A 26,776-nucleotide genomic window follows, 5' to 3' on the forward strand; every position below is an offset into this window, starting at 1 on the left:
TCTCATGTCTGTACAGCCCGTTTTACTACACCCTCGAACCCCGAGACCATCCTCTCTGCACCCTGTCTAGCGGCTGCTATTGTCTGGGGAATCGAGAGTCTGGTCCGCAAGGCACAGTGTTCCCAGCTAACCGGATGTTTGTCCCGGACTCTGCCCGTGCTCCTGTTCTGGAATGGGTACATTCCTTGAGACTCACCTGTCATCATGGCTCCCGTCAGACCAAGGACCGACAATGGTTTTGGTGGCCCACCATGGTTCCTGATGTCTCTGCATTCATTGCCGCCTGTACTGTGTGTGCCCAGAACAAGAATCTGCGGCAAACTCCGGCTGGCCTCCTTCAACCACTTCCTGTCCTTTACCGCCCCTGGTCCCATATATCCTTGGACTTCGTCACGGGCCCCCGTCTGATGGCAACACCACCATCCTTACGGTGGTGGACCGGTTTTCCATTTTATTCTCCTTCCAAAGTTGCCCTCAGCTAAGGAGACGGCCCAGCTCATGGTGCAGCACGTCTTCCGGATCCATGGACTGCCGATCGACATTATCTCAGATCGCGGTCCCCAGTTCTCGTGCCGGTTCTGGAAGGCGTTCTGCACCCTTATTGGGTCATCGGCCAGCCTGTCCTCTGGTTTTCATCCCCAGTCCAACGGCCAGTCTGCGCGAGCCAGTCAGGACCTGGAGACAACTCTTCGCTGCCTCGTCTCCACTAATCCCACCACCTGTCCCGTAAACTGTCCCCCCTATTTTATCAGCCCTTCCCCATCTCCAAGATCCTTAGCCCCTCTGCTATTCGTCTTCCTTTGCTCCGTACCCTTCGTATACATCCCACTTTTCATGTGTCCATAATTAAACCTATATCTCACAGCCCTTTGTCTCCTGTTTCCTAGTTTTCCCGGTTCTGACTATTCTGCCTGCCCTGACCCCGAGCCTGCCTGCCGTCCTGTACCTGCCTGACTATGATCTAATTATGAACCTCTGCCTGACCTGACCCCGAGCCTGCCTGCCGTCCTGTGCCTGCCTGGCTCTGACCTATTTACAAACCTCTGCCTGCCCTGACCCCGAGCCTGCATGCCGTCCTGTACCTGCCTCACTCAGACCTGATCACGAACCCCTGCCTGTCCTCGACCTGCCCTTTGCCTGCCCCATGTATACAATAAATCATCTGAGAACTGTACTATCTGCCTCCTGTGTCTGCATCTGGGTCATATTCTGAGTCGTGATAGTAAGGGTTATTTGACCAAGAAGGAGAATGATGGAGTGCTGCATCAGATGACCTGGCCTCCACAATCACCCGACCTCAACCCAATTGAGATGGTTTGGGATGAGTTGGACTGCAGAGTGAAGGAAAAGCAGCCAACAAGTGCTCAGCATATGTGAGAACTCCTTCAAGTCTGTTGGAAAAGCATTCCAGGTGACTACCTCATGAAGCTGGTCGAGACAATGCTAAGCTGTCATCAAGGCAAAGGGTGGCTACTTTGAAGAATCTAAAATCTAAAATATATTTTGATGTGTTTAACACTTTTTTGATTACTACATGATTCCATATGTGTTATTTCATAGTTTTGATGTCTTCACTATTATTCTACAACGTAGAAAATAGTAAACATAAAGAAAAACCCTTGAATGAGTTAGGTGTGTCCAAACTTTTGACTGGTCCTGTATATAGCAGACGCTCTAATCCAGAGCAATTTACTGTACAGTCATCGTGTGTGTCCCTAATGGCATCATATTCTCTATATACTGTCGTGCACTACATTTGACACACAACCATTATACTCCACTACCAGGCTGAACTGGTACTTGGTCAAATAGACCTGAATGCAAAGTTAACAACATTGTAGACATACTATACATTTGTACAAAAGACTTCTGTGGACAAAATAGTTTTTAAACAACCGCTGATACGTACTTGCAGAGCAATCAATCACGCTGTGGAATACATTGAGAGGAATTCACAAAAGCTACAGTGGGATGATGAAGAACGTCTCTCTCTCTCTCTCTCTCTCTCTCTCTCTCTCTCTCGAGTGCTTTTCTCTTGTCATCTGTGCCAAATATCCACATAGAACTCAGTCTCTGTCTCTCAGATGCTCGCCATCTCTTTCATCCTTCGCGAGTGAGTCACACTTACCTTAATATACATAGTAAGCACAGACCCATATATACTGAACAAAAATATAAACGCAACATGTAAAGTGTTGGTCCCATGTTTCATGAGCTGAAATAAAAGATCCCAGAAATGTTCCATATGCACAAATATCATCCCTGTTTGTGAGCGTTTATCCTTTGCCAAGATAATTAATCCACCTGACAGGCATAACAAGAAGTTGATTAAACAGCATGATACTTACATAGGTGCACCTTGTGCTGGGGACAATAAAAGGCCACTCTAAAATGTGCAGTTGTGTCACACAACACAATACCACAGATGTCTCAAGTTTTGAGGGAGCGTACAATTGTCATGCAGACTGCAGGAATGTCCACCAGAGCTGTTGCCAGAGAAATAAATGTTCATTTCTCTACCATAAGCCGCCTCCAACGTTGTTTTAGAGAATTTGGCAGTACGTCCAACTGGCCTCACAAACGCAGACCACATGTAACCACGCCAGCCCAGGAACTCCACATCCAGATTCTTCACCTGTGGGATCGTCTGAGACCAGCCACCCAGACAGCTGATGGAACTGAGGAATATTTCTGTCTGTAATAAAGCCCTTTTGTGGAGAAAAACTCATTCTGATTGGCTGGGCCTGGCTCCCCAGTGGGTGTGCCTATGCCCTCCCAGGCCCACCCATGTCTGTGCCCCTGCCCAGTCATGTGAAATCCATAGATTAGAATCTAAGAAATTAATTTCAATTGGTTGAAAATTGTTGAAATTGTTGCATGTTGCATTCATATATTTTTTCAGTATAGATCAGTCTCATATAGGCCAGTGCCCCAGTCAAAAGTCCATCCAAAATATTAGCCATTAGTACCAAATGTCCATGTAAACACCAACTGCAGTCTCTCTTGTCCTTGATGAGTGTGTTAAACACATTCATATGATGAACATAGGATGCATCCCAAATGGCACCCTATTTCCTAGATAGTGCACTACTATTGACCAGGGCCAATACTGCACCTAAACAGTAGACCCTACACTCCTAAACATTAGACCTTACGCACCTAAACATTAGACCCTACGCTCCTAAACATTAGACCCTACGCTCCTAAACATTAGACCCTACGCTCCTAAACATTAGACCCTACGCTCCTAAACATTAGACCCTACGCTCCTAAACATTAGACCCTACGCTCCTAAACATTAGACCCTACGCTCCTAAACAGTAGACCCTACGCTCCTAAACATTAGACCCTACGCTCCTAAACATTAGACCCTACGCTCCTAAACAGTAGACCCTACGCTCCTAAACATTAGACCCTACGCTCATAAACATTAGACCCTACGCTCCTAAACATTAGACCCTACGCTCCTAAACATTAGACCCTACGCTCCTAAACAGTAGATCCTACGCTCCTAAACATTAGACCCTACGCTCCTAAACATTAGACCCTACGCTCCTAAACATTAGACCCTACGCTCCTAAACAGTAGACCCTACGCTCCTAAACATTAGACCCTACGCTCCTAAACATTAGACCCTACGCTCCTAAACATTAGACCCTACGCTCCTAAACAGTAGACCCTACGCTCCTAAACATTAGACCCTACGCTCCTAAACAGTAGACCCTACGCTCCTAAACATTAGACCCTACGCTCCTAAACAGTAGACCCTACGCTCCTAAACATTAGACCTTACGCTCCTAAACATTAGACCCTACGCTCCTAAACATTAGACCCTACGCTCCTAAACATTAGACCCTACGCTCCTAAACATTAGACCCTACGCTCCTAAACATTAGACCCTACGCTCCTAAACATTAGACCCTACGCTCCTAAACATTAGACCTTACGCTCCTAAACATTAGACCCTACGCTCCTAAACATTAGACCCTACGCTCCTAAACAGTAGACCCTACGCTCCTAAACATTAGACCCTACGCTCCTAAACATTAGACCCTACGCTCCTAAACATTAGACCCTACGCTCCTAAACATTAGACCCTACGCTCCTAAACATTAGACCCTACGCTCCTAAACATTAGACCCTACGCTCCTAAACAGTAGACCCTACGCTCCTAAACATTAGACCCTACGCTCCTAAACATTAGACCCTACGCTCCTAAACATTAGACCCTACGCTCCTAAACATTAGACCCTACGCTCCTAAACATTACACCCTACGCTCCTAAACAGTAGACCCTACGCTCCTAAACATTAGACCCTACGCTCCTAAACAGTAGACCCTACGCTCCTAAACATTAGACCCTACGCTCCTAAACATTAGACCCTACGCTCCTAAACATTAGACCCTACGCTCCTAAACATTAGACCCTACGCTCCTAAACATTAGACCCTACGCTCCTAAACAGTAGACCCTACGCTCCTAAACATTAGACCCTACGCTCCTAAACATTAGACCCTACGCTCCTAAACATTAGACCTTACGCTCCTAAACATTAGACCCTACGCTCCTAAACATTAGACCCTACGCTCCTAAACATTAGACCCTACGCTCCTAAACATTAGACCCTACGCTCCTAAACAGTAGACCCTACGCTCCTAAACATTAGACCCTACGCTCCTAAACATTAGACCCTACGCTCCTAAACAGTATGAACACCAGTAGATTATGTTGAATAGGATATAGGAGCCAGGGAATAACATCCTGGAGTACTTGTCGATGGTATGTGTATTCTGGATAATATTGAGGGCCCTGATGCCTTTCTTCTTGGTTGTCGTTGACTCGCTGCTGGCAGACAGGTGGACCACTGTGTGTTCTCCAGGAGGCTGCTTCTCAGTCATCATGTCGCGGGGCATATCCATGTCCTCCTCGGGCCCCATAGTTCCTGAGGTGTAGCCGGCCAGGCTGTTAGTGTCCGCCTCGCTGTAGGTCCCGTCTAATAGCATGGTCCTGGTCTGGGACATGCCACAGGTGCAGGGTAGCGACTGCAGGTCAGGAGAGAAGGTAAGGGAAAGACAGAGGTTGTGCCAGGGAAAATGTAACTAAACTAACTTGAGATGCAAGCCTGTAATTTGAACTTTTGAATTCATGTCAATGAGAGATTTGACCAAAATGAATGTGTTGGCATACGTTAGATTTGGTCGTAGAAGAGACAAGAAAGTATAACGCGTCAGAAGTGTCTGTTAATCCAACCAAACTGCATGAAATAAAGAGCAAACTGTATTCTCAAGAGATATTGCGATTTTGTCTTCGAAAAAGGTTTTAGACACACAGTGTTGTGGTAGCATTTCATTACCTGTGACCTGGCCCTTTCCCTCATCTCGTCTCTCATCTTGCGTTCCCTGCGGTCCTGTGCGGTGGACAGGTAGTTGACAGCAGCGTACTCCAGGACAGACAGGAAGACAAACACGAAGCTGACCCACAGGTAGATGTCCACTGCTTTGATGTAGGACACTCTGGGCATGGAGGCGTTGACGCCAGTGATGATGGTGGACATGGTGAGCACTGTAGTGATACCTGCAGGGAACAGGAGAAGGAAATAACAAGAGTTCAAGATTGCTCTCTTCTGTATTCTTTTCCAAGAAGACAGTCAGACCCTGTCGAAGAATCAAACTATCTTTAAATATGTTTACTTTCATCATACACCAGCACGTTAAAAAGGTCTGACAGAGATGGCTGTATTATTCCAACCTCTGAAATACACTGTAATAACTGTGAAAAACTACAGAAAGCCAGACATCTGGCAATGAGGGCATTAAGCAGCATTAGAAACAGCATTAACTGTAACACTTCTGAATATTGATCTTCCATAGTAGCACTAGCATCTTACCTAGGGAGACACGAGCTGGGACAGCCCTGCGGTCGATCCAGAAGGACACCCAGGACAGCATAACCATGAGGGTAGCCGGGAAGTAGGTCTGAAGCAGGAAGAAGAAGATGTGTCTACGCAGGGTGAAGTTGATGTACAGACGGTTGTACCAGCCTGTACATGAGGAGGAACACAATGGGTAGGTATGGATCAATAATAATATCACTGGTAGGGTTGAAAAATTCTGGTAACTTTCCAAAAATTCCCAGGCATTTTTCAGAAATTTTGGTTGGAGGATTCCAGATTTTGTGCTTATTCCAACCAAGGATTTCTGGAAAACCAAAGAATTTTGGCAAAGTTAGCAGAATTTTTCTGGGAATATGTGATTCTCACATGGCTATGGTGATTATTACCAGTACTGCTGTAGAAGGCCAGCCGAGATGTGGTGTGGAACTTCTGGATGAGGAACTGAGACAAGGAGATACGGTCATCCGTACTCAAGGACTCATCCCCACTCTTCCAGTACAGCATCAGGTCCTCATCCGTATATGCATCTGGGGGGCAAAACCAGCATTAGAGATAAATGTGGTGCCTGTGTGGACCAGTGGTAACAACCCCAGCAGGAAATGCACATGTACTGTATAAACCAATGGTCCTGAGTTCAATCCCTGTCTTTCTGACTTTCCACACTGGTTGAATCAATGTTGTTTTCAATGAAATTGACATCTGTGGGTCTCTACTCTTTGCCTGTCTACCCGTCTAATTATTCACTGCCTACATAAAGCTTAAAAACATTTAGATATTCTCAATAATACTGTTCTGTTTGTGTATACTATAGACAAAAAATACGAAATAGTATGCCCTGACATATTTTCTAAAGGACAATTAATATTTTTTATAAAATTCTAAAAGTTAGCCTACTCACAGCTCTCTAGCTCCAGGGAGCAGGACTGGGTGTCCAAAGGGAAGCGGCTGAAGTCCATGTTACAGGCTGCTGTCACTGTCACCCTGTACAGTAAGGACAACACAGATCCATGATGTGACATCAACAACTTTAAGATTCCTCCATGAGCCTTACAACACATAACATCATGTTCTTGTAGATATTATAGGCTCTTCTTGCATTCTGAAATAAATAAATAGCATCAAATAACTTGGAAAATCTCATTTTTTTGGAGTGCGGACTCGCTACACTGAATCACCTGTTCACAACACCAAATAAAGTTGGTCCTTTATGTTGTCCTTACTGTTCCACACACACCAATTCAAAACTTCAACACTGACTATAACTGTATGTAGTAGACGATGTGAAAAAACAGGGCCACTGACATGAATAACAATGAGCATGTTCTCAAGCCATTAAAACACAATTTGTGCATCCATTGTCTGGTGAATGACTTTGAGCATCATAAAAGACCAAACTATCTGGCATTAAACAACAACTTAGTAGTACCTTCACATTTTGGCCTAGTTTTCAAAAACAGATAAAAAAATAAATAAAAAAACATCACCAGCCAGAAGCACATTTCTAATTTTAACAAACAACAGGAGCAAAATGCAAATGAATCTTCTTGTCTAGTTGTCAACATACCTACATCCTGCACAGAAGCATGTTATGTTTAGTATAAAAAGTTAGGATACTATTAATATTCCAAACTGAATACATTTAAAATTCTTAAGTCAACAGCTAAGTACATCATTCCAAGTATTGACAATATGAGGAGTCAATCACTTTGGAGCAGCGTGTGTAGGCTTTTGTTTCAGCCCAGCACTAGCACCAGTCAATTTAGAAAGTTAATTGAAAACTGAATTGATCCCAACCCTGCATGACAAAGAATGACCTGCACAATGTCCCCAGTAAGGTTGCAAAAATGCCTAGGTTTTCCAGAAATCCTGGCTGGAGGATTCTGGATTTCCTGCTACCTCTGATTCGGGGAATCTTCCAACCAGGATTTCTGGAAAACATGGGAATTTTGGAAAAGTGACTGGAATTTTGCAACCCTAGTCCCCAAAGCATCCCAGCTCCACCTCAGGCTGTACAGAACGTGTCCGTCGGGAAAGACCCTGAGCATGATGTTGACTGTGGTGGTGTCATGGATGAAGGATCTCTTGGAGTGGACGAAGAACACATCGGGCACCCAAATCTTCTTGACAAGACGCCCGTCAAATGTCATGCTCTTATTGGTGGAGCTGGTGAAGGACAGACGCTCGTCCTTCCAATAGTGTCTCAGGTACAGGGTCATGGTGAAGTCCTATTGGAGGAGAGGAGAGGAAGGGAAGGGTTTAATGTCTAACTAACGTGTGGATGACCGGAAAATGGAAACAGTAGGTGTGCTAGATTTGCATTTCCTGCTTCCCAAGGTGAGTGGACCAATGGAATGGTTTAAATGTAAAACCTTTATGATGAAAAACTAACACATCCAGCAATTGTGCAAAACTATGCCCAGTGAATCATCATACTCTAGGATAGTAACTCTAGGATACCCAGAAAATAAAGCTATGACTTTGCAAAAAGTACTATATTATAAAAATGCAAGTCTTAAACCTAGCTGTCAGAGCTTACAGAACTTTGGGTTCAAATCCTGTTGGGGATGAAATTAAGTGTAGGCTGAAAGTCAACGGACAGAGCAGATAAATTCAGATCAGTCTCTTTGATTTCCCTGTAACCGCTCACACCTCTGGGGTTGAGCTCTACTACAAAGAGACTGAAACCTCCTCCTTCTCCTCCTCCACTTACGCCTCCTCCTCCCCCTCTTCCTCCCCCCTCCACCCCCTCCTACTACCCCTCCTCCTCCACTTATGCCTCCTCCTCTGCCTCCTCCTCTCCATTTCCATCTACTCCTACAACCCTCCTCCTAGTCCTCCTCCCCTTACGCCTCCTCCTCCACTTACGCCTTCTCCTCCTCCTCTGCATCCTCCTCCCCACTTCCACCCCCTCCTACTACCCCTCCTCCTCCTCCTCTTCCTCTCACCCCCTCTTTCAGCCCACTCTCATTATATAATAAGAGCAACAGTTGGGAGTACCCATCATTATGATGCCCATCTGCATGGTCAATAACAACTATCAATATGTTACAGTCTGTTAGATCTCAAGGGATTTAGCTAGCACAAAAATACTCCAACAAACCATGTCAACTTGGATACAGGAAATAATGACTTAAATGTTAATGATGTGGTGATTTTACTCTCACATAATTTCCACAATGCGGAGTTGAAGTTGTTGCGTCATAACTTCAGAGTAGAAAAATTGGGATAGCTTCAACCTACCATGTCTACTTCTGAGATGCTATCCAAGCTTTCCACCTGTACGTCCACTCCGACTGGGATAGCAGGGCCTGGGAAACAAAAAGAAAGAAACCACAGATAAAATGATTTGAACAAACTACAGCATATTAATATACAGCATATAGAAACACGGATGAAGGCTATGGGACAAAAGGTGTTGGTTTTAACAATGAACAAGCATTTCTATCCACTTCCAATGTCCTCCAAGTTGCTATATTTCCTCTTCTCTTCAGTTAGCTCCTCAATTCATGCACCTTGGTTATGGAGCGAGGTAACATCTGTGTTCATTTTGCATTAAACAAACTAAAGTATACCAGTATCAGGTGGCTCATAGACGGTGACACCAAGTTACAGCTTCTGTACCCTATTTAAAGTATCAGGTGGCTCATAGACGGTGACACCTAGTTACAGCTTCTGTACCCTATTTAAAGTATACCAGTATCAGGTGGCTCATAGACGGTGACACCAAGTTACAGCTTCTGTACCCTATTTAAAGTATCAGGTGGCTCATAGACGGTGACACCTAGTTACAGCTTCTGTACCCTATTTAAAGTATCAGGTGGCTCATAGACGGTGACACCTAGTTACAGCTTCTGTACCCTATTTAAAGTATCAGGTGGCTCATAGACGGTGACACCTAGTTACAGCTTCTGTACCCTATTTAAAGTATCAGGTGGCTCATAGACGGTGACACCTAGTTACAGCTTCTGTACCCTATTTAAAGTATCAGGTGGCTCATAGACGGTGACACCTAGTTACAGCTTCTGTACCCTATTTAAAGTATCAGGTGGCTCATAGACGGTGACACCTAGTTACAGCTTCTGTACCCTATTTAAAGTATCAGGTGGCTCATAGACGGTGACACCTAGTTATAGCGGATGTACCCTATTTCCTTACAGGCAATTAAGTCAATGATTCAGCTTTGAACTTTACAGCGAAATTGTTGCTCGGCAATGACTCATTTGTCAAAACCTGACTCAAGTCTAGTACTGTAGACTTAAAGGGAGCGGAAATGATAGGGTTTAGAACCAATTCAGCAGTTCGGGGGCAGAGGAGCAAAGAATCAAGCCCACATTACGCAACTGCACTCTGACAATAAAAACTAGGCCAAGTACTGGAAAAGCCTCTGTCTTCTCTGCCTTTCCATGTAATAACTGGACTTGCAGTATCCCTGTTACGCCCACAGGGGCCACCAGTAAGTAACATTTGAATCTGTGTAATTCAAAGGAGGACCAGGGTCCATACGAGACCCACAGTGCCATGTTCAATATTCATCAATGCTGCACTTCCACCTAACACTTACCCCACACCAGCTTGTCGCCAGTGTTTAATGATAATGTGAGCTCTAGTATTATGGTGTTTCTGTCAGGAGTGTGACAATAAAGACTTGTGGCAAACAGAATGCTTTGTAAGTAAGTGTTAAAGTTCACAGTTAGCCATTGTTATGTAAATACAATCTGAAAAGTATCAGTGGCTCTAAATCAGAGCAGGTCCGTTGGAGCCGTGGCCCAGTGAGACATGGGGTGCTGGCCCGCATAGATGGAAGCAGAAAAGTCTGAGCCTTTTGGGTAGAACAATGGGGTAAAATCTCAGATGGAAACTCGGCACAAGTGTCTCAGAGTAGGAGTGGTGATCTAGGATCAGTTTTGTTTTTTATATATATATAAAAAATGAATGGACGGGGGGGTGCTAATCCTAGATCAGCACTCCTACTCTGAGACGCTTTAGAAATACGAGCCCAGGATGAAGAACATAGGTTGCAGCACACAGTGAATGACATCTGGACTCACTTCTCTGACCTGACGCAAGACATTACATTTCACATTGATCCATTTCTGTAAATCAGACAACCTACGACCTCCTCAAAATGAGTATAATATTAATCAGACCACTTCACATTGCCAGTCTGGTGCAGTATGTATAACACGTACTGTCACGCAGCAGCACATAGTCTCCTGCATACCTCTATGTCATACACTTTATGCATCAATACAGTCTGTAATCTGATGAGATTAGAGATGATAAATGCCAGATTAGAGTCAGTGCCTTCCAAAGCCATTGAGACAGCAGCAGAGTAGGGGTCTTTATGGCACTTTGGGATTACTAAAATGATAAAGGAATTATCACTGTCTGCATCTGAAATAGCACCATATTCCCTTTATAGTGTTTTGACCACAGCCCATGGAATAGGTTGACATTTGGGATCTAAACATACACTTTCTGTGAGAGGCAGAGGGGGACAAGCCCTAAATATTATCTGGATAGAATAGCATCTACTGATATATGGAGACAGATTCACTGCAGCGAAGACATTATTAGAGAAAATAAAAATTACAGCTGACATTTCAGAAGAGGTTGTAAATGTGGATTTGCCTGCCAGCTGCTTTTAGATTTTATGTGGTTCAAAATCACTTAATGAGGAACGTATTCCAAGTTTTTTGCTTCGGAATCCGTCTTCTTCATCAATCATAGTATATGGGCTGAGAATGAGCATCCCAAATGGCTCCCTATTCCCTTTATAGTGCACTACTTTTTGACCAGGGCTCATAGGACTCTGGTCAAAAGTAGTGTACTATTTAGGGAATAGGGTGCCATTTGGGAATTGCAGAGATTTCAAAGTGCCTCTCTTTCCCCTAATAAGATGCATGGTTATTAGCTTGTCTGTGGAAGCAATTATAGAACAAACCAGCTTTGCCACTATATGCGATATGATGTACATGATGCAACTTCCTATTTGTGTTTGCATCACTGGGTGAAATAAAGTATTTTGTTAATTGGGATAACTAGCACAGACAATACTGTAACTAACCTAAGTGCTACATCCTCACTCTAAATGACATCTATTAACATCATGCGGACACATAACTATAGCCAGAGGAAAGATCTAGAACTGGAGTTACATGGTTGTTTCAGTCTGCCATAGATACTACTGTATATCATGCAGCAACACATCCTACAATCTGTTGGTTATTTGTTTACATGTATGTACATATCTCTCCTGGGGAATCTGTGATCAGATTAGATCCACATTCATACGACTCTGTGTTGGGTAAACCATGCTGGTACATGTTCGAATAAACACCCCCACTCCCCACTGGGCAAACCTTTTCATTTCCCTTTGGTTTTTAACTCAGTGGGTGTGTGTGTGTGTGTGTGTGTGTGTGTGTGTGTGTGTGTGTGTGTGTGTGTGTGTGTGTGTGTGTGTGTATATCAGGCTTATGGATATCAGATAAGCCCCCCCCCCCCACACACACACACACACACACACACATATCACACACACACACACACACACACACACACACACACACACACACACACACACACACACAGTTAGCCAATCTGCATCGTTTCACTCTGACCTTGGTTCGATTTGCCCTAAATTTGTCCCAGTTCTGACATTTGGACTAATAGAGACCCAGGAGATCAATAGTTTCTGACTGTTTCTGCATAGTAGTCATCAATGCAATGTTCTCTTTTTACAACTTGAGATAAATCCATTAACAGCATGGTGATGGCTGGTACATTGAATTTCTATTTCAAAACAAACATGTCGATTTACAGTATGTAAAAAAAATGCTAATATCAATACCATGACTTGAATGGGATGTGCGGGATTTCAAAATGTCAAAAGTTAAAAAGGATTTGAACACTCCATTTAATTTTTGTTTATAGTTACATTATAATAAAACTCTATAGTCAAATGTATTTATTTCATTCATCTTTATGCCTAACTTTACTATAAATATAGCCTTGGTTTCTCAAATGATTGCCTCGCCTGGTTCACCAACTACTTCTCTGATAGAGTTCAATGTGTCAAATCGGATAGCCTGTTGTCCGGGCCTCTGGTAGACTCTATGGGGGTGCCACAGGGTTCAATTCTTGGGCCAACTCTTTTCTCTGTATACATCAATGATGTTGCTCTTGCTGCTGGTGAGTCTCTGATCCACCTCTACGCAAACGACACCAGTCTGTATACTTCTGGCCCTTCTTTGGACACTGTGTTAACTACCCTCCAGACGAGCTTCAATGCCATACAACTCTCCTTCCGTGGCCTCCAACTGCTCTTAAATACAAGTAAAACTAAATGCATGCTCTTCAACCGATCGCTGCCTGCACCTGCCCGCCCGTCCAGCATCACTACTCTGGACGGTTCTGACTTAGAATATGTGGACAACTACAAATACCTAGGTGTCTGGTTAGACTGTAAACTCTCCTTCCAGACTCACATCAAACATCTCCAATCCAAAGTTAAATCTAGAATTGGCTTCCTATTTCGCAACAAAGCATCCTTCACTCATGCTGCCAAACATACCCTCGTAAAACTGACCATCCTACCGATCCTTGACTTCGGCGATGTAATTTACAAAATAGCCTCCAATACCCTACTCAATAAACTGGATGCAGTCTATCACAGTGCCATCCGTTTTGTCACCAAAGCCCCATATACTACCCACAACTGCGACCTGTACGCTCTCGTTGGCTGGCCCTCGCTTCATACTCGTCGCCAAACCCACTGGCTCCAGGTCATCTACAAGACCCTGCTAGGTAAAGTCCCCCCTTATCTCCGCTCACTGGTCACCATAGCAGCACCCACCTGTAGCACGCGCTCCAGCAGGTATATCTCTCTGGTCACCCCCAAAGCCAATTCCTCCTTTGGTCGTCTCTCCTTCCAGTTCTCTGCTGCCAATGACTGGAACGAACTACAAAAAATCTCTGAAACTGGAAACACTTATCTCCCTCACTAGCTTTAAGCACCAGCTGTCAGAGCAGCTCACAGATCACTGCACCTGTACATAGCCCATCTATAATTTAGCCCAAACAACTATCTCTTTCTCTACTGTATTTATTTATTTATTTTGCTCCTATGCACCCCCTTATTTCTATTTCTACTTTGCACTTTCTTCTACTACAAATCTTCCATTCCAGTGTTTTACTTGCTATATTGTATTTACTTTACCACCATTGTCACGTCCTGGCCAGTATAAGATTAATTGGTATTGTAGTTTGGTCAGGACGTGGCAGAGGGTATTCGTTTTATGTGGTTCGGGTTGGTGTGTTTGTTGAAGGGGCATTTGATTTAAGTATTCCGGGGGTTTTGGGCACTGTTTGGTTTTCATGTATTCTATGTTTAGTCTAGTATGTCTGTTTCTATGTTTGGTTAATTGGGGTTGGGACTCTCAGTTGAAGGCAGGTGTTGTCTATTTGCCTTTGATTGAGAGTCCCATATATTAGGGTGTGTTTGTTATTTGTGGGAGATTGTTCTGTGTTAGCCTTGTGCCTTGCAGACTGTCAGTAGATCGTTCGGTCTCTTGTTTTTTGTGTTCGTTTTGATTTAATTAAATGTTCAAAATGAACAACCGCATGCCTGCTGCGTTTTGGTCTACCTTTTCAGACGACGATTTCGCAATATCGTCAGAAGACGAAGATAAGCGTGACAACCATGGCCTTTTTTGCCTTTACCTCCCTTATCTCACCTCATTTGCTCACATTGTATATAGACTTATTTTTCTACTGTATTATTGACTGTATGTTTGTTTTACTCCATGTGTAACTCTGTGTTGTTGTATGTGTCGAACTGCTTTGCTTTATCTTGGCCAGGTCGCAATTGTAAATGAGAACTTGTTCTCAACTTGCCTACCTGGTTAAATAAAGGTGAAATAAATAAAATAAATAAATAATAATTGTGAAAAGGGGTAATTTTAAGGAGCGTGTTACCATTCCCCTTTAAGTATGTATGCAGCCTTAGTTGAAATAGCAAAAGCACTCCTTTGGTAGTGAAAGTTAAAAACATTTACTGTGTTGGTGACATCTCAACTCATTGAACTAAGTGACGACTGTAATAGTGCAGCAGTCTAGACGCTATTATCAGGAGTATTACACTGTCTACACCAGGGATCTACACTGTGTACAGACAGAAGTTGTCTGGAGTCAATTTGCATTAAAGGATGATATGAATGATTTAATAGTAGGCCTATGAATTAATGAAAAACTCATAATATTGACATTCCAACTCCACATCAGAAACGTGGTAGCATATTGCACATAAAATGTCTTTAAAGGACATCAACTGAGGGTAAAAAGACCTCCTGGAGTGACTGAATAAAAAATGCACTGATGCAAACCCCATGCACTTCTGTCCAAGAACCTCATGTTGCCATCATTTAGTGCTTTGTGGAACAAAGTGAAGTAGGCCTACAGACATGGGGTCTCACTTGAAAAAAAGAAAACGTTTGCAAACTGGTAATGTCTTGAGGCTACATCACATACGGTACTCTATTCCTAAGCAGTGCACTATGTAGGAAATAAGATGCCATTTGGGATTCAGAAAGTCTCAATTTAAATCTATTGATCACCCCAACAATGTTGTTCAGTAAGACGATGTCACTACTAGTGTTATGTATGTTACAGTAATACTTAGTACTACCCAGTACTGTCTGTACTGTAAGTCTTAGTACTACTCATTACTGTCTGTACTGTAAGTATTAGTACTGTCTGTACTGTAAGTCTTAGTACTACTCAGTACTAACTGTATTGTAAGTCTTAGTATTACTCATTACTGTCCGTACTGTAAATCTTAGTACTACTCAGTACTTTTAATTTAACTGTGTCCTTTAAACTAAGCTAGCCTTGCAGCCCATTTAGTCTGTTTGTTGGGAAAGAGAGTTATGGATGGTAAACAGCTGTCAGCAGAAGTCCCTGGTGCATCATGTGCTAATCCACGCGGTCAGCAGGAGAAACCCCTGACAGCTTAATCTGGTCAAGATCGTTAGCATTTCCGGAAAGAGCTGGATTTACGAATGGGCACGAAGTGCACGTGCCCCGGGGCTCCGACCTAAATATATATATATACTTTTTTGGGGGGGTTGAGGGCCATCTGTAAGTCTCAATTCTAGACATGGAAAAATGTGTAGAATTGCAGGAAATTAGCTTTGAATCTGCAAAATGTTCTCTTAGCCTCATGACAAAATGTGTAGAATAGCATGATAAAACTGCCCATTTTTCCCTCTGCCCCAAATCCAGCCATGTTTCCGGCTAGGCTAAGCTAAGCTAAGGCTAGCAGCTAGCTACAGCGGTCAATACAAATCTAGATGCGATGGGTAGGCTAGGCTAAGGCATCAGCATGCTTCAGTTCGGCTGGTGCTCGCATACTCCCTTAAAAGACCTTTGCTTTAAGAATTAGAAAAAAGCGGCAATAGTACTGTTTGTCCATCTTGAGACGCCATAGGCAGAATAGTCTGAATGAATCTAAAATAACTCAAGGAGATCTTAGTCTCTCAATTTGACATCTAACTAAGATGTTTAGCAGGTGGTGGATGGGTTAATAAAAAAGAAATAGTAATAATAACAATAATGTTTGGTGCAGTATTTCTCAATGAAATACTGAAAACAAGTCATCTTTCATTGAATGACAACAAAGACTATTTTAAAGAATCCCTACCTTCCTTCAGCTACTGACTTTGGCTTGCCTTGAGAAAAAAATGGGTGTGCTCGAACAGCCCCCCCCCCAAAAAAAACTATTTTACTGGACAGTTTTATCTCAATTTCTTCATTCAAAGACTCAATCATGAACACTCTTACTGACAGTTGTGGCTGCTTTGCATGATGTATTGTTTTCTCTACCTTCTTTCCCTTTTTGCTGTTGTCTGTGCCCAACAATGTTTGTACCATGTTTTGTGCTGCTACCATGTTGTGCTGCTGCCATGTTGTGTTGCTACCATGTTATTGTCATGTTGTGTCGCTACCATGCTGTGTTGTCATGTGTTGCTGCCATGCTATGTTGTTGTCTTAGGAATCTCAGGAGTTGATAGGCTTGAAGTCATAAACAGCGCTGTGAATCAAGCATTGCTGAGAGCTGCTGGCAAACACAGTGACGTTTAAATGAATGTTTGCGAGCCTGCTGCTGTCTACCACCGCTCAGTCAGACTGCTCTATCAAATATCAATTCATAGACTTAATTATAATATAATAAACACAGAAATACGAGCCTTTGGGAATTAATATGGTCAAATCCAGAAACAATCATTTCGAAAACAAAACGTTTATTCTTTCAGTGAAATACGGAACCGTCCCGTATTTTATCGAACAGGTGGCAACCCTAAGTCTAAATATTGCTGTTACATTGCACAACTTTCAACGTTATGTCATAATTATGTACAATTCTGGCAAATTAGTTCGCAACGAACTAGGCAGCCCAAACTGTTGCATATACCCTGACTCTGCGTGCAATAAACGCAAGAGAAGTGACACAATTTCCCTAGTTAATATTGCCTGCTAACATTAATTTCTTTTAACTAAATATGCAGGTTTAAAAAATATATACTTCTGTGTATTGATTTTAAGAAAGGCATTGATGTTTATGATTAGGTACATTACTGCAACGATTGTGCTTTTTCCCGAATGCGCTTTTGCTAAAACATCACCTGTTTGGCGAAGTAGGCTGTGATTCAATGATAAATTAACAGGCACCGCATTGATTATATGCAACGCAGGACAAGCTAGTTAACCTAGTAATATCATCAACCATGTGTAGTTAACTAGTGATTATGTTAAGATTGATTGTTTTTTATAAGTTAAGTTTAATGCTAGCTAGCAACTTACCTTGACTCCTTGCTGCCCTCACGTAACAGGTGGTCAGCCTGCCAAGCATTTTCCTCGTGGAATGCAATGTAATCGGCCATAATTGGCGTCCAAAAATGCCGATTACCGATTGTTATGAAAACTTGAAATCGGCCCTAATTAATCTGCCATGCCGGTCGACCTCTAACACACAGACAGACAGACAGACAGACAGACACAAATACACAAATACACAAATACACACACACATAAAACAGTACACACATACACGGGAGAGCACGCCACTTGGGTGGTTCAGGATTATGTTAGCGACCACTGCTATTCATGACACTTCTGAGTTGGCAGATTCATGAATGTCACAGCAGAGCATAGCCATATTCCAGCCATAGAGAAGTAATGTCTCTGTGTACACAGTGGCAAAAGTGTTTACAATGTGTTGGCCTCTCCGCTTCTCTCCTCTCCCTTCCTCTCCACTCCCTTCCTCTCCACTCCCTTCCTCTCCACTCCCTTCCTCTCCACTCCCTTCCTCTCCCCTCCCCTCTCCTCCTCTCCTCTCCACACCACTCCTCGGCTGTGAGAGGGAACTTCACTGTGTGGTTTATTGTGGTGGTTAAAGAGTAAGAGTGAACCTCACTGTTGACCTTGTGGACTGAGATAAATCCTTAATTCCACTAAACCAGCACATTTCTGAAAAGCATGCACACTGTGGCTTCACTTGACATCCAGTACATATCATGTGAATGGTGCACAGTACTCTCTCTCTCTCTCCATCTCCATGCATCACATGATACCAGAGTACTCCCCTTTTCATGGATAAACAAGATTAATGCCTTAATGCATTATTTTACCCTGTATTAATAGCAATGAATCCATCCTACCAATGCACTAGATTAGACCTTTTCACTTTTGTCGGATGAAACACCTGAAATGTCAAACTATATGACTATACAGTCTAAGGGTAGCAGGGCAACACAGTTTCATAATGTAAGCCTACTAACTGCATGCGTCCCAAGACATGTATACATTAGCTTTAAACTTCCCACAACCTTTTAAAATGCAAGGAGAGGGGCTAAAATAAGCCAAGCATATACAGGGAAAATCTCCTTTACTGGGCCATTTGCATGCAGAAAGTTACAAACCACTAGATCCTCTGTACTGGTCCTGTATAACTCCACAGGCGTGTTTCTCTTCAAGGAGAGGAGAGGAGAGGAGAGGAGAGGAGGGAGGAGCAGAAGAGAGGAGCAGAGAAGGAGAGGAGAGGAGAGGGAGAGGAGAGGAGAGGAGAGGAGAGGAGAGGAGAGGAGAGGAGAGGAGAGGAGAGGAGAGGAGAGGAGAGGAGAGGAGAGGAGAGGAGAGGAGAGGAGAGGAGAGGAGAGGGAGAGGAGATGAGGCTACTGTTACTGTCTGAGCCTGGGTGAGTGAGTTTCCATGTATCCTCGTGTGTTTGTGTGTGTGTGTGTGTGTGTGTGTGTGTGTGTGTGTGTGTGTGTGTGTGTGTGTGTGTGTGTGTGTGTGTGTGTGTGTGTGTGTGTGTGTGTGTGTGTGTGTGTGTGTGTGTGTGTGTGTGTGTGTGTGTGCGTGTGTGTGACCCCCTGCTGATCGATGTGCCACACATTCGCTCCCCTGCAGTAATGATCCCTGTCACAGCCAAGGAGAGAAGACAAGGCCCTCTACACCCCCAAAACAGAAACTTTCATCAGATCGGCTCCAAACAACAAACAAGTTGAGAAGATAACATCAAAAGAAAAGAAGACTTGCGCATGCTCTTTCTTTCTGTCCTCTCTTTTCTCTCGTTTTCAAATGCAGCATCTCCAAACATCGTTAAAAAAGCTGTCTTTGTCACAAAGAAAACAATCCTAAAGTTTGGGTTGGTAGATATCTCGGCTGCGACGAACGAAGCAAACTTTTATGTGCATCAACACAAAGACTAGCCCTGAGCAACAGTCTCATCTGAACACATCCAATAATACAAGTCTACTGCTTAGATTTCAAAGACTCAAAGCACTAAGAAATACTCTCTAAATTCACTTACAGTTTGAGCAGGAAATCCATGAAGCATCTCATGAACTGTTCTCAACACGCTACTGCACAAAGAACACGAGGAGTCAAGTTTGTAGGCTATAACAAGCTAGAGTTTACAGTATGTGCCAACTTAGTAGACAGCTTGAATAATTCCTTTTCAGATGCTTTAGAGTGGGGTAGCTGGATGTCAGAAATGTAATTATTTGGAGGTAACCGAAAAAGAGGCTTAAAACCATAGAATTAAAATAGAGTAGAATAGGATAGAATCAGTGCACCCGTTATGGCATCATTGACTTGAATGGGGATGTCCGCTCTTCTTACTATAAATCTATGCTTAAAACTCAGGTCCAAGACAGTAAATCTAATTGATTATGCAACTACTGTATAATTGTATTTATGGCAAAGTATTTATAGGTTCCAGACAGTAAGAACCTAACTTTGTGCTTTGCTTTTCTAACAAGCAGGAGAAGTTGCAGGTCCATTACGATATTCTGAGTGAGTAACTTGTCATATACAGTTGAAGTCGGAAGTTTACATACACTTAGGTTGGAGTCATTAAAACTCATTTTTCAACCACTCCACAAATTTCTTGTTCACAAACTATAGTTTTGTCAAGTCGGTTAGGACATCTACTTTGTGCATGACACAAGTAACTTTTCCAACAATTGTTTACAGACAGATTATTTCACTTATTATTCACTGTATCACAATTCCAGTGGGTCAGAAGTGTACATACACTAAGTTGACTGTGCCTTTAAACAGCTTGGAAAATTCCAGATAATAATGTCATGGCTTTAGAAGCTTCTGATAGGCTAACTGACATAATTTGAGTCAATTGGAGGTGTACCTGTGGATGTATTTCAAGGCCTACCTTCAAACTCAGTGCCTCTTTGCTTGACATCATGGGAAAATCATAAGAAATCAGCCAAGACCTCAGAAAATAAATTGTAGACCTCAACAAGTCTGGTTCATCCTTGGGAGCAATTTCCAAACGCCTGAAGGTACCACGTTCATCTGTACAAACAATAGTACGCAAGTATAAACACCATGGGACCACGCAGCCGTCATATCACTCAGGAAGGAGATGCGTTCTGTCTCCTAGAGATGAACGTACTTTGGTGCAAAAAGTGCAAATCAATCCCAGAACAACAGCAATGGACCTTGTGAAGATGCTGGAGGAAACAAGTACAAAAGTATCTATATCCACAGTAAAACGAGTCCTATATCGACATAACCTGAAAGGATGCTCAGCAAAGAAGAAGCCACTGCTCCAAAACTGCCATTAAAAAGCCAGACTACGGTTCTCAACTGCACATGGGGACAAAGATCATACTTTTTGGAGAAATGTCCTCTGGTCTGATGAAACAAAAATAGAACTGTTTGGCCATAATGACCATCGTTATGTTTGGAGGAAAAAGGGGTAGGCTTGCAAGCCAAAGAACATCATCCCAACTGTGAAGCACAGGGTGGCAGCATCATGTTGTGGGGGTGCTTTGCTGCAGGGGGGACTTGTGCACTTCACAAAATAGATGGCATCATGAGGAAGGGAAATTATGTGGATATATTGAAGCAACATCTCAAGACATCAGTCAGGAAGTTTAAGCTTGGTCGCAAATGGGTCTTCCAAATGGACAATGACCCCAAGCATACTTCCAAAGTTGTGGAAAAATGGCTTAAGGACAACAAAGTCAAGGTATTGGAGTGGCCATCACAAAGCCCTGACCTCAATCCTATAGAAAATGGCCAGAACTGAAAAAGTGTGTGCGAGCAAGGAGGCCTACAAACCTGACTCAGTTACACCAGCTCTGTCAGGGGGAATGGGCCACAATTCACCCAGCTTATAGTGGGAAGCTTCTGGAAGGCTACCCGAAATGTTTGACCCAAGTTAAACAATTTAAAAGCAATGCTACCAAATACTAATTGAGTGTATGTAAACTTCTGACCCACTGGGAATGTGATGAAAGAAATAAAAGCTGAAATAAATCATTCTCTCTACTATTATTCTGACATTTCACATTCTTAAAATAAAGTGGTGATCCTAACTGACCTAAGACAGCGAATTTTTACTAGGATTAAATGTCAGGAATTGTGAAACACTGAGTTGAAATGTATTTGGCTAAGGTGTATGTAAACTTCCGACTTCAACTATATAACAAGGCGATTAGAAATACCAGACGGGCTCATTTTTCTAACTTGATCACTAATAATCAGAATAATTTGAGAATTCTCTTCTTGACCATTGATGGCCTGATAAATCCTACCCCCACAAACCTATGTGAACTTTCCTCCACAACTAAATGTGATGAGTTTGCAGCATATTTCAGAGATAAAAAACAAACATTAGGCTGGGTATCAGTCAAGCAAGACCTGATGAGAAGTTTGATGATATGTTCCCTAGCCTACCACACAAAGGCACTATGGATTTATTTTCCCTGGTTGACACAGATATGTTCAAGATAGTGATATCATAACTTAAGCCTTCTACCTGCCTTCTTGATCCAATCCGCACCACCTTCTTCAAAACAGTTTTTAATTTAATATCTGAAGAAGTACAAGTTATTGTTAATCACTCCCTGTTCACAGGCAATTTCCTACCTGCACTAAAACTTGCTATGAAACCCCTTCTGAATAAAAGTTATCTAGATTCTTCAGCTCTTAGCAATTTTGGGCCAATCTCCAACCTTCCATTCTTAAGCAGAATTCTGGAGAAATTGGTTTTCAAACAGCTAAAGATTTTTTAAATGCCAGCTGTATTTTTGGAAAATTCCAATCTGGTTTTCCGGCCCTCCACAGCCCAGATACAGCCTTAATTAAAGTGGTAAACGATCTTAAAGCCAACACAGATGCCAAACATTTCTCCGTCCTTGTACTCTTGGATTTAAGGTGATGCATTCGACACTGTTGACCATGATGTCCTTCTGGACAGACTGGAGAGGTGGGTTGCACTCTCCGGTCCAGTTCTAAATTGGTTTAGGATCTATTTAACCGATCTAGAGTTTTTTATCACCCTTGAGGAACATAACTCAGAGAAAATACATATCATATGTGGCGTTCCACAAGGTTCGATTTTGGTTCTGGTAATGTTCAGTTTATATATGTTCCCCCTTGGCAGCGTTATCAGAAAGCACAGCATAGATTTTACTGCTACGCAGACGATACACAACTTTATGTTTCTGTGAAGCCAGAGGATAAATTATTAGACTGTATTAGTGATTTAAATATTTGGATGGCTCACAACTTCCTCCAGCTAAATCAAGACAAGACTGAGGTACTTAATTTTGGAGACAAAGCACAGAGAGAATCTGTCCACCCATTTTAATTCACGGACAATAAAGATAAAACACTAGGTAAAAAACCTAGGTGTTATTTTAGATTCTGAACTCAATTTCGAATGACACATTAGGAATGTGACCAAAATAGCTTTTTACCACCTGAGGAACATTGCCAAGGTGCGTCCGTTTCTCTCTTAGGCTGATACAGAGAGACTCATCCATGATTTTATGACAAGCAGGCTTGACAACTGTAATGCTCTCCTGTCTGGTCTACCCAAGAGAGCCATTGGTCAACTGCAAAACATACAGAATGCTGCAGCACGGGTACTGACCAAGACCAGACGGAGAGCACACATTACATCGGTGTTAAGGTCTCTGCACTGGCTGCCTGTGAGTTTTATAATTCATTTGGTTTTAAAGCAACCCACGATTGTGCACCCCAATAAATGTCTGACATGCTTTTAAGTTATGAACCCAGTAGGTCCCTCAGGTCCTCTGGCACTGGCCTTTTAACTATCCCATAGCCTCGGACCAAGAGGCATTGAGAGGCAGCCTTTAGTTACTATACCCCCAGCCTCTGGAGTAGCCTTCCAAGAGATCCTGAGCGGGGCAAAATGGTGGATAATTTTTTTTTAAATCTTGAAACACCGTTTTAGCTTTGCTTTTCCTTAGGGTGCTTTTAAATCGTTCAGTTTTTATTGTTATTTAGTTTTTATCCTCTTATGTTTGTTTTGTGGTAAATATTTCATTGTTTTTATTAGTTTTTTTCCCAGTAAAGATCATTGTGTTGCATTCCATGTCTGAAATGTGCTGCACAAATAAAGTTTTATTTTATGTAATTGGAGGATAAGAATTGAGCACAATCTCTCCCTTTACTGAAGGTGTGTAATTGACCTGTCATGTTGGACAGTACTCTGAATGGACTAACAGCTAAACCATTGAAATCAGTAACTGAGTGAAGTGAACTAGCACAATGGAAATGGCATACGTGGCATTACCATTTCACATTCAGCAGATGTTATTATCCAGACTGCATTCAACTAAGGTAGGTAAATACTATGAATGGGAAATCTAATAGAAGTTCCTGCATGTTGTGTTTTACATGGCATCTTACATACAAATGGGGTCCCCCAAAAACCATCCAATAAGAGCATATCTGGTCTCTTCGGCCAGTGTGTCTGTGTGTGCGTGTGCGTGTGTGTGATCCCTACCTCCAAATGCCGGCCTCATGGTGAAATCATGATCATCTACTTTCAGAAGCTGCTCTGTCTTCAGCTTGCGGTTCTTGGTCACATCTGGAGGTTTCTTTGTCAAGGAACTGGGAGATGACAAAACAAGACAACACCATATTAATGAATGATGAGTTGATAACTGGTGGAATAATTTACACAAAGGACATTCTAAATGAGCGTTATTGCGAAAGCCATTAGGAATCGGAATGTGTCTGTGTCCTAAACGGGACCCTTTTCCCTAGTGTACTACTTATGAGCATAATGCAATAGGGCTCTGGTCGTGCACAAAAGTAGTGCACTATATAGGGAATAGGGTGCTATTTGGGAAGCCTTTGACTCCATTAAATGCACTGGTTACAAATGTGCCTATTCTTGTAAAGGGCTCCCTTGCCAAAGAGACCTTGGTCTCAATGGGAACAATAGAGCTACAATAGAACTGCGTAAATAAAGGTTCAATAAAAAATGTAAATATCAAGCACAATCAAAGCTGAATGGGAAATGTTGCTTTTCAATGATAACCAGGGCCAACTCTAGCTTTTTGGGGGCCCTAAGTGAGACATTTTAGTGCCCCCCCATTGATGGTGGAGAGAACATTTCTTATTTTAGAGTTAATTTCCTGCAATTCTACACATTTTGCCATGGGGTGTAGAGAAAATGTTCCAGTTTTAAAGCAAGTTTTCTGAAGTTCTACACATTTTGCTATGGGGCGGAGAGAAAATGTGGCAATTTTATGACATATTTCATGAAACTAATTTTGGGGTGGAGATAATTTATTTCAGTTTTTCAAATTAGTTTTAAAGCAAATTTCCTGCTATTCTACACGTTTGGCCATTACTGATTTAATGTGGTATTGGAAGCTCATAGTTCCCAGTGGTAAATTGCACTTGAACGACCCTCCAAATGGGAAAATCCGAGAAAATGTTGTTCCTGGAGTAACTAAGTTGTGATGTTTGACTACCGACCTTTCACCTTTTCAACCAAAAGATGATTACAAATCATTTTTACACAATTAGAACTTGTCAATATGGAGAATGTAGTTAGTTTGACCATATGTCAATGTTAAGCAAGCTAGCTAACGTTATTATTAGCAATGCGAGCTAGCTTATCAAGCTTCCCAGTGCTTATGTCCTTTATGCCTGGAGATTGCCCTGATGATAACAGTAGCATGTTCTCTGCAGCCCGCTCCCATCTTTGACAGATAGACAAAACGTGCCTGAGAGACGTGGCCGTGCTTTGATCGTACTGGAGCCACTGGCTGCCAGCTGCAAACCTGTCATTGATGAGGAGGAACAACAAGTACCTATAGGTTCTTCCCTGGCTGTCTAGTGTAAAACTTGAAACGACCACCTTCTGTCTGGGTCATGATGCATTTGCACTGCTTTCTGTCACTCTTTAACCTCATCCTCAGGCTCAATTGCTACCAGATAGAGATCTTTCTCCTATATCCCTTTATAATGACTGTAGTTACTGAATATTTTTTCCATGTCCAATTCTGTCTGCAGTGCACAATGAATGATTAGGCTATATCAACACTGAATGTTGATTGTCTGCGTGGATCATCACAATCACTATCTTTATAATCATCTTCATCGCAATGATCATCAACATCTTATTTTTCTACTTCATCATCATCATCAGGGTTTATCATGATGTTCTAATCTACTGCATCAAGTAAGAGTGATATCAAGTTTTGTGAAATTCAACCTTTGATGAAGAAGAATATTGTGTACCCCTCAGATGACATTAAAAGTCCAGACACATCATAGCAATGACCCATGTTGACAGACAGACAGACAGACATGGAACAGATCTTGAACAATTGCGCACCAAAAACCCACACCTGGGTGATCAATATTCGGGTACCACTTACGGGCCATGCTTTGCGGTCTCTGGTCCATGCTTTGCCGTCTCCACGGTTTCCGTCCATCTCCGTACTCGGTGTCCAAGCCTACGGCATTCCCCGGTAACGACCAAACAGAAGAGTAAAAACAGCGGTTTAGTCAGATAAGGCATCGTGCCACCGGCAAGCAGAAAATTCCACAAGTGAGTCCAAAACCCCGTTCAGTCCATGACTTGTCCTACAGGTATACGGCTTTGAATACCAACGCATCTTCTCGCTCACGGAAAACCAAGCGTTCTGACAGGCATTGCAAAAGGGATGCTTTGATGATGTGTAGGTTGCTTGGAAATATATACTCCGAAAGATTTCCTCCGATTGTCATTGGTTAGCAACTGCACAGCTGTTTCGATGCGCGCAGCAGTCGGTCGCAACCACACTGTTGGTCATTGTAGCAGACGCAGACTCGCAGCAAGCACACATGCAGGCATGGAGCACCGCGTCTGCACTACTGGCATGTTCAACATGCTTGATGAAACCATGTATTACTATGTAGTGTAACCTCAAAATAACACGAAAGTAGCCTAGAGCACAGTGGGGGCGCAGAGATTGTCCTACGACTAATCCAGCCTGGTCTCATAGACTAGATGTAACATAGTAAATGTAAATCCGGGATAGAGAA

At 42.6% G+C, this 26,776-nt stretch overlaps 1 protein-coding gene across 1 annotated transcript; it reads right to left on the reverse strand.

The window, feature by feature from the left end:
• Positions 1-2,854: 2,854 nt before the first annotated feature.
• On the reverse strand, positions 2,855-26,776 carry LOC106611267 (gamma-aminobutyric acid receptor subunit rho-2). Its single transcript, XM_014211295.3, has 9 exons — positions 26,128-26,776; positions 24,237-24,343; positions 9,134-9,201; positions 7,895-8,118; positions 6,792-6,874; positions 6,280-6,420; positions 5,888-6,040; positions 5,354-5,574; positions 2,855-5,042 (listed from the first exon to the last, which is right to left on the reverse strand). The coding sequence occupies exons 1-9, from the start codon at positions 26,268-26,270 to the stop codon at positions 4,692-4,694; spliced, it is 1,491 nt and encodes a 496-aa protein (XP_014066770.1). The 5' UTR covers positions 26,271-26,776; the 3' UTR covers positions 2,855-4,691.

This window comes from Salmo salar, chromosome 09 (genome assembly GCF_965601325.2).
Source record: "Salmo salar chromosome 09, fSalSal1, whole genome shotgun sequence".
Taxonomy (NCBI): domain Eukaryota; kingdom Metazoa; phylum Chordata; class Actinopteri; order Salmoniformes; family Salmonidae; genus Salmo; species Salmo salar.